Source organism: Engraulis encrasicolus, chromosome 9 (assembly GCF_034702125.1).
Source record: "Engraulis encrasicolus isolate BLACKSEA-1 chromosome 9, IST_EnEncr_1.0, whole genome shotgun sequence".
NCBI classification, from domain to species: Eukaryota; Metazoa; Chordata; class Actinopteri; order Clupeiformes; family Engraulidae; genus Engraulis; species Engraulis encrasicolus.
Window position 1 is genome coordinate 40,328,260 of NC_085865.1, and position 15,154 is coordinate 40,343,413.

The following is a 15,154-nucleotide window of genomic DNA, read 5'->3' on the forward strand; positions in this document are numbered from 1 at the left end:
GACTAATATGACCGCAGGTTGAATTATAAAGACTATTTGACCTTCCACTTGTTTTGTGAATTTATAAAGTACGGCAAAGGCGTAGGCTATTTAGGTAGGCCTATATTCTTTTGCACTGTGACTCATATAGGCTTCATGGACAATAAGAGGTGACAAGGGGTCACACCACCATGGCATGGTGACAGTGACACTGGTGTCATTAGGCCCTAGGCCTACTCTTTCTGTGTGACTTTGTGTCACAGACAAGCCAGCTAATGCAGTCATGCTGTCCAACTCATTAGCCTAATCTAATAATTGACACGTCATATTGTATTAAAAATGTTAGATAAATCCATATCTAAATCAAAGTTATATAAATGGAGCATAGGCTACGTGCCATTTACGTTGGTGGTCTATGTGATTCTAGAAAACTGAATGGTGGATGTGTAATAACTAGAGCTAGAACTACACATGTCACCTGTTATAAAATATTTGATCTTTTCTCCCCACACACAGGCTTTGAGCGACGGCCTCTGAGCTGATGTTGGTCTGCATAGTGCATAACACCGAACTTTCTGCGTGCAGCACGGCCCGGCGCTCTCCACAGGTGATTGGTGCCATTTGTCGTCCAATCACAGAGCTCTGATCTACCATTGCAAAGTTGTTAACCCCAAACCAGAGTCGTGGTCGTTTGGTTAAAAAGCTGTGTTCTGTGTCCCACAGTTATCTCTTGGATGGTCAGTCGATGGATTTTATATGCTTGGACGTGTACCTAAGAACCGAAAAGCCAGGCGAAGCCAACAATATTGTGGAAGTACTCTAAAGTGATTTGACCAGCGATACGTGGTGTCTGTTTTCTGTTAGCCCTAGTGGCTAGCGTACAGCTCTACATTGGCTAGCTACCCAACTATGCTGTCTGCCCGAGGGATGGCTCACTTGCTTATCATGTTGAGCAAAAATGCCATCTTTCACCCTGGAGGCGTACACGGTAAGTTATTGTTGTTGCTCTATGTTTCTGTACTTGGGGGTCTTATTGATGTCTTGTGATTGGTGAATGTGATGTAATTCTTTTTGGTCTTCTTTCCGTTAGTAACAGTAGCTGGCTGAAATGTATGACGTTAGCCAGTTAGCTAGCTCGTCAGACATTCTTCAATGCGAATTCCGCCCAGGGTGTCGCTTTAACCTTCGATTTCCTCGGAAATATTGTGACCGAAAAATAAATGCATCTAGAAAAATAATCAATCGTTTCTTCCGGCTTGTCGAACTGGAACCTGGCCACATAATTATATGATCTACTTGTGATTTATAAATGTATGAATGTGATTAAATTAAACTTTACCATGCTACTATAAGCTGTCTTGGTTGGCTGAGCAGATACTTTTTCCCTGCTGAAAGGGGAGTTCATCTAGCCAGCGAAATGCCTGCAGCGCAAAATGTGTACGTTGCACTTTTTGTAGAAGTCTTTTTCGGAAGCCTATTATAGTTTTTTCTCCATTCGTTTTTGCCAAGGAACAAGGCCAGTGTTGGCTTTTCAGCGTCGGTTTCAAATCGTCCATCAACTCGCCATATTTTAATATTGCCACATCAAGCAATCATGTCGAAACATTGGCAAAATTGGGTGACCTAAAGGAAATTATAGCCAGCCCTTTGGCTCTCCATCAATTAACATATGTTCTCATTTATTTTCCAAATTACGCGATTTGTTTAGCCTGAATGTGTATGCCTTGCTTGGTAATGCACCTAGAGCTAATAAACTAGAGATTTTATTGCGTAAAATACGATAACGCGGGGTCTCTCTCTCTTTTTTTTTCTTTACTTGTTGGCTTTTTTTCTCTCTCGAGGATGCTCGCCTTAAACTTCGCGGCTGACTTCCTCCTTGGCTGTTCCTTGATGTTGTGTGTCGTTTCGGGACGCGGAGGTGGTGTGTTAATTATAATGTTGGCGTTTGAAACTCGTAAGACTGGAGAAAATGCTTTTTTTCACACTGTTGTGTTAAATTCGGTTGCACCGGTGGTTCGCTCTGTTGCGCATGGAGAGGGAGGGGGTGTTGGAAAGGTGGAAATAGAGACGGCTTGCTGGCTTCTTTACGGTGGCGCTGTGACACCATCTGCTAGATGCACTCGACTCTATCTTTTAAAACGTATAATGACTAACATATTCTTTGGAAGATGTAGAGGTAGTGGACATTTGGGTAGCATATAGCTTTGGGCGCACAGTCGATAATCGTGGCGTGATTTCTCAGCTGATCGGTATTATTTTTTTCTGGCGTGGTTGGTTGTCTTCCCCACCGCCTGCGTCTCATATAATTGCAGCTGATACAGTAACGATTTGAGGAAAGGCGGGGCTGTCCCCACATTGTATTTTACCAACAGGAAACATGAGCGTCTCCATGTTAAGTTGACATCCCAGCCTCGACTTTTGCTACTTCCCAGGTGTATTAAAGGAAATACGCGTACGTGTAAATGCGTGAAGTGCCCCCTAGTTGTTGACCGTCGTGTACTTTTGCCCCCCTCCCCCACATTCGCCCTGAATTGCACAATCCTCTTCCAGTGTCTCTGAAAATGGCACTTCCGATACTCCAGTACAGCAGTCTGGCATTCGCCAGATATGACCCAATTTCTTCAAGGTTAGGACTGACTACAGTCTTCCCCTTCCTCTTTTCACACCATAAAAAGAAGTGCAGGCTACCTTGATTTCCCCCCGTTTTGTTTGAGATTAACCACGAGGATGTGGGTAGAAAGGAAAATGTTTGGTGTGATATTGTATTGGCTGACTAAATTGTGCCAAATCTGTTTCACAAAGAAATTGTGAACATAACTGCCTATAGGCCTACTGGAGACTCAACCATTTTGTGCCTACTGACCCATTTAACATTTTTGCTCACAATAGGATGGGTACATTTTGGGAATTAGATTCACAGCAAAACTGTGCCTCTCGCTCTCTGTCCACCACTCCCAGCTGTAGTAACTTTAATATGAGGAAGGCATCTATGATGTGGAGCTCATGGAGCCCTCTGCTGGTGATGGCCTTGTGTCACCTCTTTTCCTTTTTCCGATTCTAGTGCCAGACCATTTTCCCTTAAATGGATGATGATTCTCTCTCCAAAGCATGCTGCAGTGGCAAATTGAAATAAGTAAGGAGACATGCACTAGAACAGGGGTTCTCTTAAAGTTTAGTGCTGCCCCTTTCCAAGGAGCCCTTCAGACACCAGAAGTGTCAGAGTTCCACTTAAACCCACTTGTTTTTTGTCTTTTCACAGTATTCTTTTGATCCATTTTGTCTTCACAGACCCCCTAGCTCAATGTGCCACGGGACCCCCATGACGACCACTTTGAGAACCACTGGGCTAGAATATTTTACCCATTTCTTTAAGAGCGTGTCAAAAACAGCAGGAGTATTCTCTTTGACACCCACACTCACTGAAGTCACCAATTAAGTTACATCCTTTACTGCACACACTTAGCATTTAGAATAACTACTAGGCCTAGGTACCATGGTACCCAAGGACTAAGTTTACCTTGGAGAATCTTGAAGAAACTGTCCCATTGACTTACTAGGAAAATGTAGTTTTAATCCAGATGTTTATTGCCTTTTAAATTTATTTCAAGTTGGATCCAATTTTTGGGGTGTGTTATCTCAACACCCAGTGGTCTTGATGCATAACCATATTGAATTGTGCCCTTAAAAGGCAGATCTGTTGCACATTGCACATGTGAATACTTTTTCTCTACTATCCCATATATGGTATTATCCAGAATTCACAGAAATGCTTGGCAGGATATGACAAAAGCTGAGACTGGGAGTGCGTCTTAATATGTGAACTTGCCTCCTCCACTTGCTTCTCGTCATGATGACATCACTGACAACAGCATTATATTTCAATATCTTGCAAAAGCTCAATTGTAGAGTCTTTTTCTCATTTGCAATTGGGATGGTGAATGAAATGCAGTCCCTCAAAAGTTGTTGTGGCTAGGCTGACAGCTGGGAAACTTTATCGTTTTCTCCACGGAGGAGGGGCCAGGAGGCGGGACGAGAAGACAAGCACAAGTGGAGGAGGCAAGGTCGCATATTAAGACGCACTCTGGGTGACATGAACAGTCATTTTGATTTTGATCTGATCAACATTTCCATGGTGTTGGTAGTGGTAGCCCAGCAACTGTCTCCTGTCTTTTGAAGGACATCACAAAGCATTGGGGAAATTGGGGAGCATTTCACATGAAATCAGACACTTTGGGCCTGACCGACAGAGATTTTAATAAATCTTAGTGTACCTTTTTAGTGGCAAGGAAGAACCCCAGAACTGCATTTGCAAGTCTGACACTAATATTGAGGGAGAAGTTTTAATTAATAGGGTAGGACACTGCATTCATCCTTTATTACGTCAGTCAATACAAATCACAAAGGAAAGGTTTTGATGTTTGAAAACTCTTTTTCTGACTCTACAAATTACACAAACGGCATGCATGGAACACAACCATCATCAGAGTATGGCTTATGAGAAATTAAACTGTAAAAAATTGAATGCAAAAAGCTTTAAGGTAAGCGTACCCATTAAGCCCACCAAAATCTAAATTTCTTTATTTTTCAATCATCTTCACATAATGTTTTTGTGAAATAATTTGTTAAATAGTAAGATTTACCTCTCTTCTCAATGTTTGTCACTGAGTTGATGAATATTTCAAAGTACAATATGAAGATTTTTTACGAGAAAAGTGAAAAGTCTGAATGGGCTTAAATGGTACCATTGGTACCATTTAAGCCCACTTGTGTTCCAAATAAGCTCATATAGTTATTTCTCTATCAAAATACCTGGTGAGGTGTGTGAATTGAGTTTAAACAGTGTAGCCCACATGGCATAAATGGTTTCAGACCAAAAATGTAAGATTTGCTCAAAAAATAATGCATAAAACCTAATTAAATATTACGGCATCTCTTACTTCATATACTTCATAAAATTCTTCATCCAAACAGAGGAATGTATTTTTTTCTTATTGATTATTGTTAGTTCATTACATTACGCCTTTTTAACCAACAACTTGAGATTGTACAGCACTTTTTTCTGTCCCTCAAAGACATTTTTGGTTAGCATGCATGCCAGCTTGCATGCATTTCAATGGGCTGTACCATTTAAGCCCACCTAGTACCCATTAAGCCCGCCTATACAAAAAGCTATTTTATGGAAATAATCAGCTCCACAAAACATTTTATGATGCATTTCTTTCAAGATCAATGCCAAACAAACTGGAATATGCTTAGAATTCATACCTAACCACCTTAAGTCTTACGGCAGAGTAAGATAAAGATGGTGTGTGGTTGTATCAAGAAAATATCGGCGTTTGCTCGCTCATAAAACACATCTTTCCATTTGAAGGGAACTGCTATAATTTGGCAAAACACTGGACGTTTATATATAAAAATCATTACATTTACCTCTTAGTTCACTAAATATGAAAGTATTTTCAAAACATTTGACTTTAACTAGCTGAAATTCTATGATTTCTGACATGTCCCAAAACAGCAAAGTTTTGAGGCAACTTCTTGTCAGTAGTCCTGTGACTGGATTCACTTGGATGGGGATAACTCAACGATAGAAAATGTGATTTGTTTGCAATAAAAAACATTTTGTCAGTTACTAAACCCTTTAATTGGATAGGGTGATGAACAACGAAATCCACCTTTCCCCTTTCTTTAAATTGACCTCAAAGTTGAAAGTGGGCTTAAAGGGTACATGGGCTTATTGGGTACGCTTACCTTATTTTATAATGGCCGATATCTTATCTAAGCTTAAACTTAGCACGTAGTGTCATGAACAAGTTTTGGTGTTTCGTTCTTGGGTCATTTCAGAGATAGTGACTTAAAGGGTGAAAGGAGTTGTAGTGAAGTGAAAGCCCATTGGGAAACTCCAACTCCCATTGTCATTGGGACACAGCACTCCACAGCACACAAGTGAACACTGCACACAACAAAATTGCATTTATGCCTCACCCTTGCAAGGGGGCAGCCCTCAATGGCGCCCCTAGGGAGCAGTGCGGCTGGACGGTACTATGCTCAGGGTACCTCAGTCATGGAGGAGGATGGGGAGAGCACTGGTTGATTAAACCTACTCCCCCAACCAACCTGGCGGGTCGGGAGTCGAACCAGCAACCTTTGGGCTACAAGTCTGACGCCCTAACCGCTTCCGCTTACCCATGACTGCTAGGTGAAAGGAGTTGTAGTAAAGTAGTAATAGAGTCAGGTCGGATACTCGCGTCAAATGGGGAACTCTTCTCTAACACTACCCTATTACTACTTTATTTCATCTCATTGCAACTTTTAGGTCACATTATTTCTGAAAGGACTCAAGAACCAAACCCTGAAATTTCAGGTGTTTGACGGAGGTGACGTCACCACGAATCACGGAGGAACCATAATGGGTCATTGGTAAGCGGTTAGAGCAGCAGACTTGTAGCCCAAAGTTTGCCAGTTCGACTCCTGACCCGCCAGGTTGTTCGGGGGGGGGTGTAATTAACCAGTGCTCTCCCCTATCCTCCTCCATGACTGAGGTACCCTGAGCATGGTACCATCCCGCCGCACTGCTCTCTTGGGGCGCCATTGAGGGCTGCCCCCTTGAATGGGTGAGGCATAAATGCAATTTAGTTGTGTGCAGTGTTCACTTGTGTGCTGTAGAGTGCTGTATCCCAATGACAATGGGAGTTGGAGTTTCCCAATGGGCTTTCACTTTCAAGAAGGGAAGAGAGATGACTCTAGTCTTGTTGCTTCTGGAAGCGTGTTCCACCACTGAGGGACTATGACAGAGAACAGTTTTGCTTGCTCTGAGTGATTAGTCAAAACTGTTCTGTCATTTTATCTCAGTGTTGGAACCAACCTCCAGAAGCAACAAGAGTGACCAAGACAAGATTTTAGTCACTGTTAAAGTTTTTCTGAATTTAAATGAGTGCATTTCTTCATAAAACTATTAGAACATTAATTATTATCCCATAAGCAAATTATCATTCATGTCATAGTGTGATTTGAAAAGGAAGTCAAGACATTGTTATAGGATTTTGAACAAACAAGACAGGAGCCCTCAGGTATAGCCATCAGACCCAGAACGTTTGGGGACCCCTGCTCTGTATTTCCCCACACTGTATGTTGTGGATTATGTCCTTCTTTTGAAGTCACATACCTTTTGGAGACAAGTGTCAGCTTAATGTATTGTAGTGCAAAAGATGTGTAAACACATGTGTTTGGCTTTTGTTGATTACTGCAAGGATGAAGTAGCCTAGTCTGTTCTCCCCACAATTTCTTTCTTTTTTTCAGTATGGCTACAATGGCGTAAAAGGAATTTTCTTGTCTCAGTCTTTGCCCCTCTCCTGTTAAGAAAATTGGAGTGAAGTATTTGTTAGCAAGGCCCTGCACTAGGCGTCATAAATATGAGACAATGGACATTAGTATAATGTGGGTGGAGTAGGTCATGGGCAGTCATGGGTAAGCGCTTAGGGCGTCACAATTGTAGCCCAAAGGTTGCCGGTTCGACTCCCGACCTGCCAAGTTGGTGGGGGGAGTAATTAACCAGTGTGTTTTCCCCATCCTCCTTGATGACTGAGGTACCATGAGCATGGCACCGTCCCGCCGCACTGCTCCTTTTCGGGCACCATTGGAGGCTGCCTCGAGGCGGGGCACGGATGAGGCAGAAATGCACTTTTGTTGTGTGCAGAGTGCGGTGTCACAGTGACAATGGGAGTTGGAGTTTCCCAGTTGGGCTTTCACTTTCAGGTAGTTGTGTTACATTAAATAACAAACACTTAAAGTGATACTGTCCCATTTTTGGAAATGAGCTTATTTTACACCTCCCCTTGAGTTAGATAATAGGGTTTCACTGTTTTCTTGTACTTTCAACCGTTCCCTAGCTATGGCAGTGCAAATTTTACCTCCAAGCTAACAGTTAACATTGAGTCCTATGAGACCAGTTAGCCGCCAGCTGGTCTCATAGGACTCGATGTTAACTGCTAGCTTGGAGGTAAAATTTGCAGTGCCATACCCAGAGAACGGTTGAAAGTACAAGACAACGGTAAAACCCTATTATCTAACTCAAGGGGAGGTGTAAAATAAGCTCATTTCCAAAAATGGTACAGTATCACTTTAAATCTAAAGCGGCCTTTAAAAAAAGTGAATGGCATGGAATGAAATGGATTATAGCACCCAATGCACATAGTTAAATTGTATTCAGGGCCCTACATTAACACCAGCCAGCCGACCAAATGCTGTTGAAAATTCAGTTAGGACTGGTAGAAAAGACCAACTTACCAGTCATTTTGACCCATTAGTGAGTGTACGTTTGGCTAGTGAGATTAATATCTACTAGCCATTCTGATTGGTGATGAAAGAAGATCATTTAGATCCCTGATTGCATCTATGCTTCACCCCAGTAAGGGGGCATTTCAGGTTGTCAATACCATGCTCAGATTACTTCAGTCATGGAGGAGGATTCAGGGAGAGTGGTATTCAGTCCATTGGTAATGTCTTGTCTACATTTGAACTGGCAACCCACTGGCTACAAACCCAATTCTTAACTGCCTGGGAGGAACCGGCGTTGTAGGCGTGGTTGGTGCAGGTGAGGTTTTTATAGACCACTTTAGAAGTTATGAAATCACTGACCGTGCGCACATTGTTAGCTCAAACACACACACACACAGACAGTGCAGACCCTGAAGACAGAATACATGTGGACTGAAGTGTGTACCGTTGTGGGGAAAAAAAGATCCTAAAAGTACATGTGTTGCGCTATTCTGAAGGGAATATGCTGTTCCAGAAGCATAGGAGATGTGTTTGGGAGTTGGAGTTTCCCAATGGGCTTTCACGTCACATGGTCCAGTCAGTACATTTAATTTCTTGTAACCATTGTCATTGTGACACATAAGCCTGTCACGATATACGATAAGTCAATAAATCGGACGATAACTTTTTACAAGAACGATCACTTTTCTGGCCCCGATAAGTAACGATAAGTTATTTGCGTGATGTTTTGTTTTCCCTCTCTCCCTTTCTCTACCATAGCCGTAAGACTACTAATGGCGCGTTATAGGCCAACGCAGCGCAATGACGCTTAAATGTTGGTGTAATTTTAAGTTTCAGTGCAGTTCTGGTTGGAAAAAAGTGCATTGATCTGGCTACTTGCGTCTTTGAAATAGAACGCTGGTGTTCCCGCGCGTCGCTTATAAGCCTCGACAAAGAATCAGCGCTAGAGACTAGGAGCGCAATATTCTTCCAGTCTCAGTCAGCGCATCTGCAACGTTCCTCAGAAAGGGGAATGAACAGCTCCAACACGGAGGCTCCAACACGGAGGCAAATGTTCATTTTGAAACATCCGCAGCAACCCAATATCCACGACGAAGACGTGTTTGTGCAAACATGAAATAGTGGTGCCGTCGTGACAAACTTGCTCTGAGGCTGTTATTTTAAACCTCGCCGAGTTTCCACTATTATTTCAATGCGCCTCCTACCCCGACGTTCGTTGTCTGTTCTTTTTGTGATTTTCGCTATATTTCTTGTTTATTTAGACCTAACAATATGAGTAGGCAGTCCGCAAGCAAATCATGAAGATAAGATTTGTGGATTTAAATCTGTCACACCAGGAGAATGTGAACGGTTGAGCGCGCTACAGGGGAAACAGAGGCATGGCGACTCATAACTCATAAGAATCAATGTATGGGCGTTCATAAAGGACTTTAAAGTGCGCAGAATTGCAATTTGTTCCAGTCGAGGGTATCGGAGAGAGAGAGAGAGAGAGAGAGAGAGAGAGAGAGAGAGCTGGAACTTGTGCATCTGTTCATGCTCTTTTGCTTTTTACTGATGTTGAAATGCCTTTAACAGGGCTGATTTGGGTTTTGACTGACAATTAGCTAGTAACAACGTGCATTTGTTTGAAATAAGCTGTCTAAGTGATAATTTGTGAATTAACAATACCCCACCAGTAGGTTATTTTACATCACACCATGGATAGGCCTATAAGCCATTCAGTGTGCTTGAGAAAGATAAATAGCAGAAAATGTTAAAGAAAGACTATATAACTTACCTTAATAATAAATACAAAAAAGCCTATTTAGAGCCTATTGTGCTCCATGAGGATGTATTTAAAAACATATATATACCCCCTGCCGTGATGCTTTAAAAATGTGAAGGGGTGTAGTCACATTTTTATTGCATTTTTACGTCATTATATTGTTTGACACATTTCTTCTTGGAGCAGGCGTCAATCTTAATTATTTAAACCTCTGAGTCTGCTGGCCCAAATGTTACATTCAATGTTTCAAGAAGGAGGCCGCACCTTGCATAGCAGTGTTTTTTATTGCACATTATATTGTTTGAAAATGGCGAGAGAGACAATATTATCGATTATCGCAATAATTTCTTGTTATCGTTATCGTCTGGCAAAAATTGTTATCGTGACAGGCCTAGTGACACAGCACTCCACAGCACGCAAGTGAACACTGCACACAACGAAATTGCATTTATGCCTCACCCGTGCAAGGGGGCAGCCCTCAAGGGCGCTCCAAGGGAACGGTACCTTAGTCATGGAGGAGGATGGGGGAGAGCACTGGTGGTTAATTACTCACCCCACCAACCTGGCGGGTCGGGAGTCGAACCGGCAACCTTTGGGCTACAAGTCTGACGCCCTAACCGCTTTCCCACGACTACCCATTTACTCTGCTCATTAGTGTTTTGGACATGGTGTCAAGTGGACTACTAAGTTCAGGCAGTGTAATCGTTTCCAATACCTCTCTACTACTACTTTCTCACTACAGCTTACTTAACCTTAAAAGTCACTTATCTCGGCAATGACCCACTCAAGAGATGCTACTGATATTATAGCTTAACTTAAGTAAAAAATCAAAGTTTATCCCATTGACGCCTAAAACGCCTAAGGGTAGATACAGTCTAAGGGAAAAGATACAGTCAGCCTATAAAACCTGAAGTATCTCATCTTCTTAATGCAATTTATTTCATATGTTATGTACTTCAGAGGCTAAGACCCCCATCTTGCATTTGAAGATGTTCATTCAGCTCCAACACAATTTCTACACAAAAACATGCAGCTCCAGACGGTAGGGTCAATGTTGCGCTATGCAGCATCTGGCACCAGTAGGTTAAAATGTACAGTGTTGTACATAATAAAAATATGGTTGAACTTTCCATTGTGTTCATTCCGAGGGCAGTGTGCACAGCACTGCAGAGTGAGTCATTGCTTTTCTATTGCTTAATATTCATAAATGCCAAATCAAAGCCTACTAATGACCAATTTATTTCAGCCCAATACATTTCTCAACTTCTGGCTGTCGGAAAGCTGCTTTGGGCTGGGTAATGGTATCATACAGATACTGACACGTTGCTTTTGGGAAAACATGGCCCTTGAGAAACTGACTAGGGAAATTTCAGTTTTAGGGACAGCTGCACTCGGAAGCATGGTACTTTAGTTTGAATGAGAGAATTTCCCCTCTCATTTTTCTCCTATGTTTTCCATGTAGTCACAGCATTTTTGCCTCTCTAGTAGTGTGGCTGTGTGTTCCCCTGCCAAGATGTACTGTAACCTCTTGCCCATGGCTTAATTTGTGTGGGTCTTCAGTGTGTGATTCTTTTTTTCTTGTTTTCTTCATTTCTGTTGGGCCATGTCTTTGTCCAGGGTTGCCACCTCTGTCTGACAAAAACCTGGACATTTCAAACTCTTTTTTTTCCTTCTTCTCTATGACATGCTTAATTCATTGTCCCTTGGACAAAACGTCAAATACTGTCACAATCGGCCCTACCGTGGAGCATATGGTAGGGCATTGGTTTGCTATGCGGCCGACCCGGATTTAATTCCCGGTCCGGGTCCTTTGTCAGCCCTTCCCCGTCTCTCTCTCCCAACTCGCTTCCTGTCTGCACTGTACTATCACGAATAAAGTAAAAAAAGACCGAAACAATATTTAAAAAAATAAATACTGGGACAATGAGGGACGTCTGGGACAAGTAGCAACACTAGTCTGACTCTCTAAGCTCATGGTTACTTTGTTTTTGTCCCCACAGAACGAAGAGGAGATGGCTTTCCAGGTGGATAGTTGCAATCAGAATGTGTGGACTATGCACTATGACAATGGATAGGCAAAGTCATTGGAGAGGTAAGCCTGTGGGAACATATTTTCTGGGTCCACAGAGAAATATAAGCATTGGCATATGTAATTTTTCAAGCTCTCTGTGCAAGATACATTTGTAAACGAAACTGGGATTTGAAGTCAAGAACCGATAAACAAACTTATAAGAATGAAAATCAAATCACAAATCCAGCTTATGCAATACATCCTCTCAGTTTTGGCATCTTGTGCCCATACCGGTTTCTACTTCTGTGAACTGCTCATCTGCATCGGTGTTCTGATATACAGCTCAGCTTTTGTGTATGTTTTGACGTGTTTGAGTATGTTTGACAGTCTTGATATTCTAATCTAGCACTATGAAATTGTGCAGCCCGTTCCTCTCCGTCCTTGTGCTGTCTGTTCTGTGTGAGCCCTCCAAAAAAATGCTGTGAATGGGGTTAAGTGGTGGGTTAAGAAATGAAATATTTTTCAACACCATAGATGCAAACCCCCTCACTAAGGCCAGGTGCAGGACAAAAATGTGAGGAACATCCTGGTTGGTCAAAGCAGTGCGTGTTCTAGTAAGACATTGTCAGTTGGGGTTTTTGGTGCGCAGCCTTCTATTTTCTTTTCCATTAGAATAAATTAATCAATTTCCATTCACTCAGCATGCTGTTTGCACATACAGTAATGGACTAGATTAATTTGACTGGCCTTTCAGCCTGGCCTTTTTGTGCATGCAGCCTAACGTGTGACATCCAAAATATGCAATTTTGCCATAATGTCATAGATTACTCCAAATGCACATGCCCAGATCCGCATTCAGTATTGTCACATTTGGTACTTTGCTTAGTTGGTGGAGATTACGCAATGTTGTTGGTTTTTTGTTGTTTTGTTGGTAATCTGTGCTAATATTGTTATTTGTTTCTGTAAAATAACTATTCTTTTTTTGTTGGTGATAAAAAGGGGTTGCTCTAATGTTCCAAGTAGACTGAATGTAATTATGTTATGTCCCCTAAAGTCAAAATCCTATGGTTAAATCTGCAGGAAAAAGGCACCCCATTTACTTTTTTTATTTATATATAGTTTTCAGTGTCAGTAATTTATTGGGCTGTAATCGGTCAAGTACTGGTTTGAAACTATTTTTTTTCTCTATAATTTGATGGGATTGCAAAGATGTGGTCTGACTATGGTTTGCACAACAACTTCCAATACAGTAACTTAATGTAACTCCTCATTGAGTTGTTAATTGACAGGATGCTTTGCTCTGTTGGGCCACAGGAGGGCGACGTGTCACAGTGTGTTATGGAATTAAATATCCTCTATCTGAGGGGGATGTGTGCATATTCTGATGGTGTCATATTGGCACGCAAAAAATCGTTAATGGAAAAAGTCAGCTCACAGTTCTTTTTCGACGTGGAATAGCATTTTGTGTTGACACAATTTTCGTTCAATACCTACGTTAAATTTTCACCATCCTTGCTATGTGTACATGGACGTTATCTGACAGTGGAATATAAATATGTTTGAGAAACAGATTCAGTCCATGTATCCGCTATATTCTTCATAGAAGAGTTGGGGTGGTCTTGATGACGAGGCATAGTATTTAATTAGGAATGCGACAGGTCTGCATTTTGCACTGGAGCATTGATGGAGAAAATCATGGATGCAAGGAGTTTGGTTCGCGACTGACGCGGAGTGCCTGGTGTCATCGTGGGTGGGAAACAGACGCAAGAAAGAGCGTACCCCATCCCCCCGCCTTCTTCCCTGCGGGCGGCTCTGACGCGCACGCGTGCTAAACCGTGTGGGAATGGCTGGTGTGTGATCGGGGGTTGGGCCGCTGGAAGCGAACGCAGAGTTAAAGAGTTTTTAATGTCCGCCATGTTGGCCATGGCGTATTGAACTAGGGAGAGGGAGCGGAGCTACGGAAAAAAAGAGACCGAGAGAGAGCGACCAAGATCCGGGCCTTCCCGGCTCCGTTCTTCTCGCCATACCCATATTTTGTAACCAATCGAACGGTAGACTCCTGGAGAACGTCACAGTTTCATCAATGAGAACTAACATTTGTACAGTTGTGTTTCGTAGGGTATCGGATAGATATATGCTGCATCTTTCATTATAAAAAATGAGTAAATTGTCGTTTCGGGCACGGGCGCTGGACGCTACCAAGCCTCTACCCGTTTTCCGCTGCGAGGATTTGCCAGACCTGCACGAATATGCCTCAATTAACCGGGCGGTGCCGCAGATGCCGACGGGGATGGAAAAGGAGGAGGAATCGGTATGTTTTAAGGTTTCAATATGGGTATTTAGCTATTTCGCCATGTTTTCTTGATACGGCGGGCGCCCCTATCTTGCCTGCGCAAGCTTGCACAAAATGGCCGCCATTTCTGTTTTTCTTTGACACGGTAGTATGGCATTTAATCGTCGTGCTCCGTCGAAATTTGTGCAACCTTGTGGTTTATAAGGTGGTATTTGCTCGATTTTGAGTGCAATAGTCGGGTTGTATCGAGTTGTTTTGTCAGGAATTGGTTTGCAACGCACAAAGGAGTCACGTGACTTTGCTTCAATCCGCCATTTTGTTGACTTTCTCTGTGCTTGGGATGGGCCTGAGAAGGCTGCAAGTGATGTGAACGGACACCAGGTGGCGAAGCTGAGTCTGTGATGTTAGCAATGTTGTGCAGAATGGGATTAGTAAGGGTCTACGTCCTTGTGCTGAAACAGCCATTCGTTTTACCACCACAGATGGCATTTAAGCAACATTTAGGAGAGTTGCAACCCAAAGCGCGTGTCAAGATGTATTTGTTATTGTCACTGTGTCTTGTTGCCAGACGCTGGAAGCATCGCCTTTTAGTTGTAACCCTATTTGCCGGTAGCTAGCCTACCCATACATCACACGTCAACGTTGCGTTAATTACAGAATTCAGCGAACCCCCTCCCCAAGTCATGATGGGCACAGCTATCTTTTGCACCTTGCATTACTTTTAACCGGTTTTCATATTAACATGGCGAAGATGCGTTTGCTTAGTTTACAAACCTCTACAGTCGCTCCGGTATTCTCGCTGAATGAACCAGAGAACATGGCATTTCGT

At 42.5% G+C, this 15,154-nt stretch overlaps 1 protein-coding gene across 2 annotated transcripts in view; it reads left to right on the forward strand.

Moving 5' to 3' along the window:
• The first annotated feature begins 645 nt into the window (after positions 1-645).
• epc1a (enhancer of polycomb homolog 1 (Drosophila) a) overlaps positions 646-15,154 on the forward strand; it is a 56,450-nt gene continuing 41,941 nt past the window's right edge. Inside the window, exons 1-2 of one of the 2 annotated variants that reach the window (XM_063207154.1) lie at positions 646-967; positions 12,022-12,113. Coding sequence is in view for 1 of the 2 variants with exons in the window: in XM_063207153.1 (XP_063063223.1) it covers positions 14,191-14,343 (153 nt within the window). In the remaining variant the exon portion in view is untranslated. The other variant, XM_063207153.1, reaches the window with a different exon arrangement.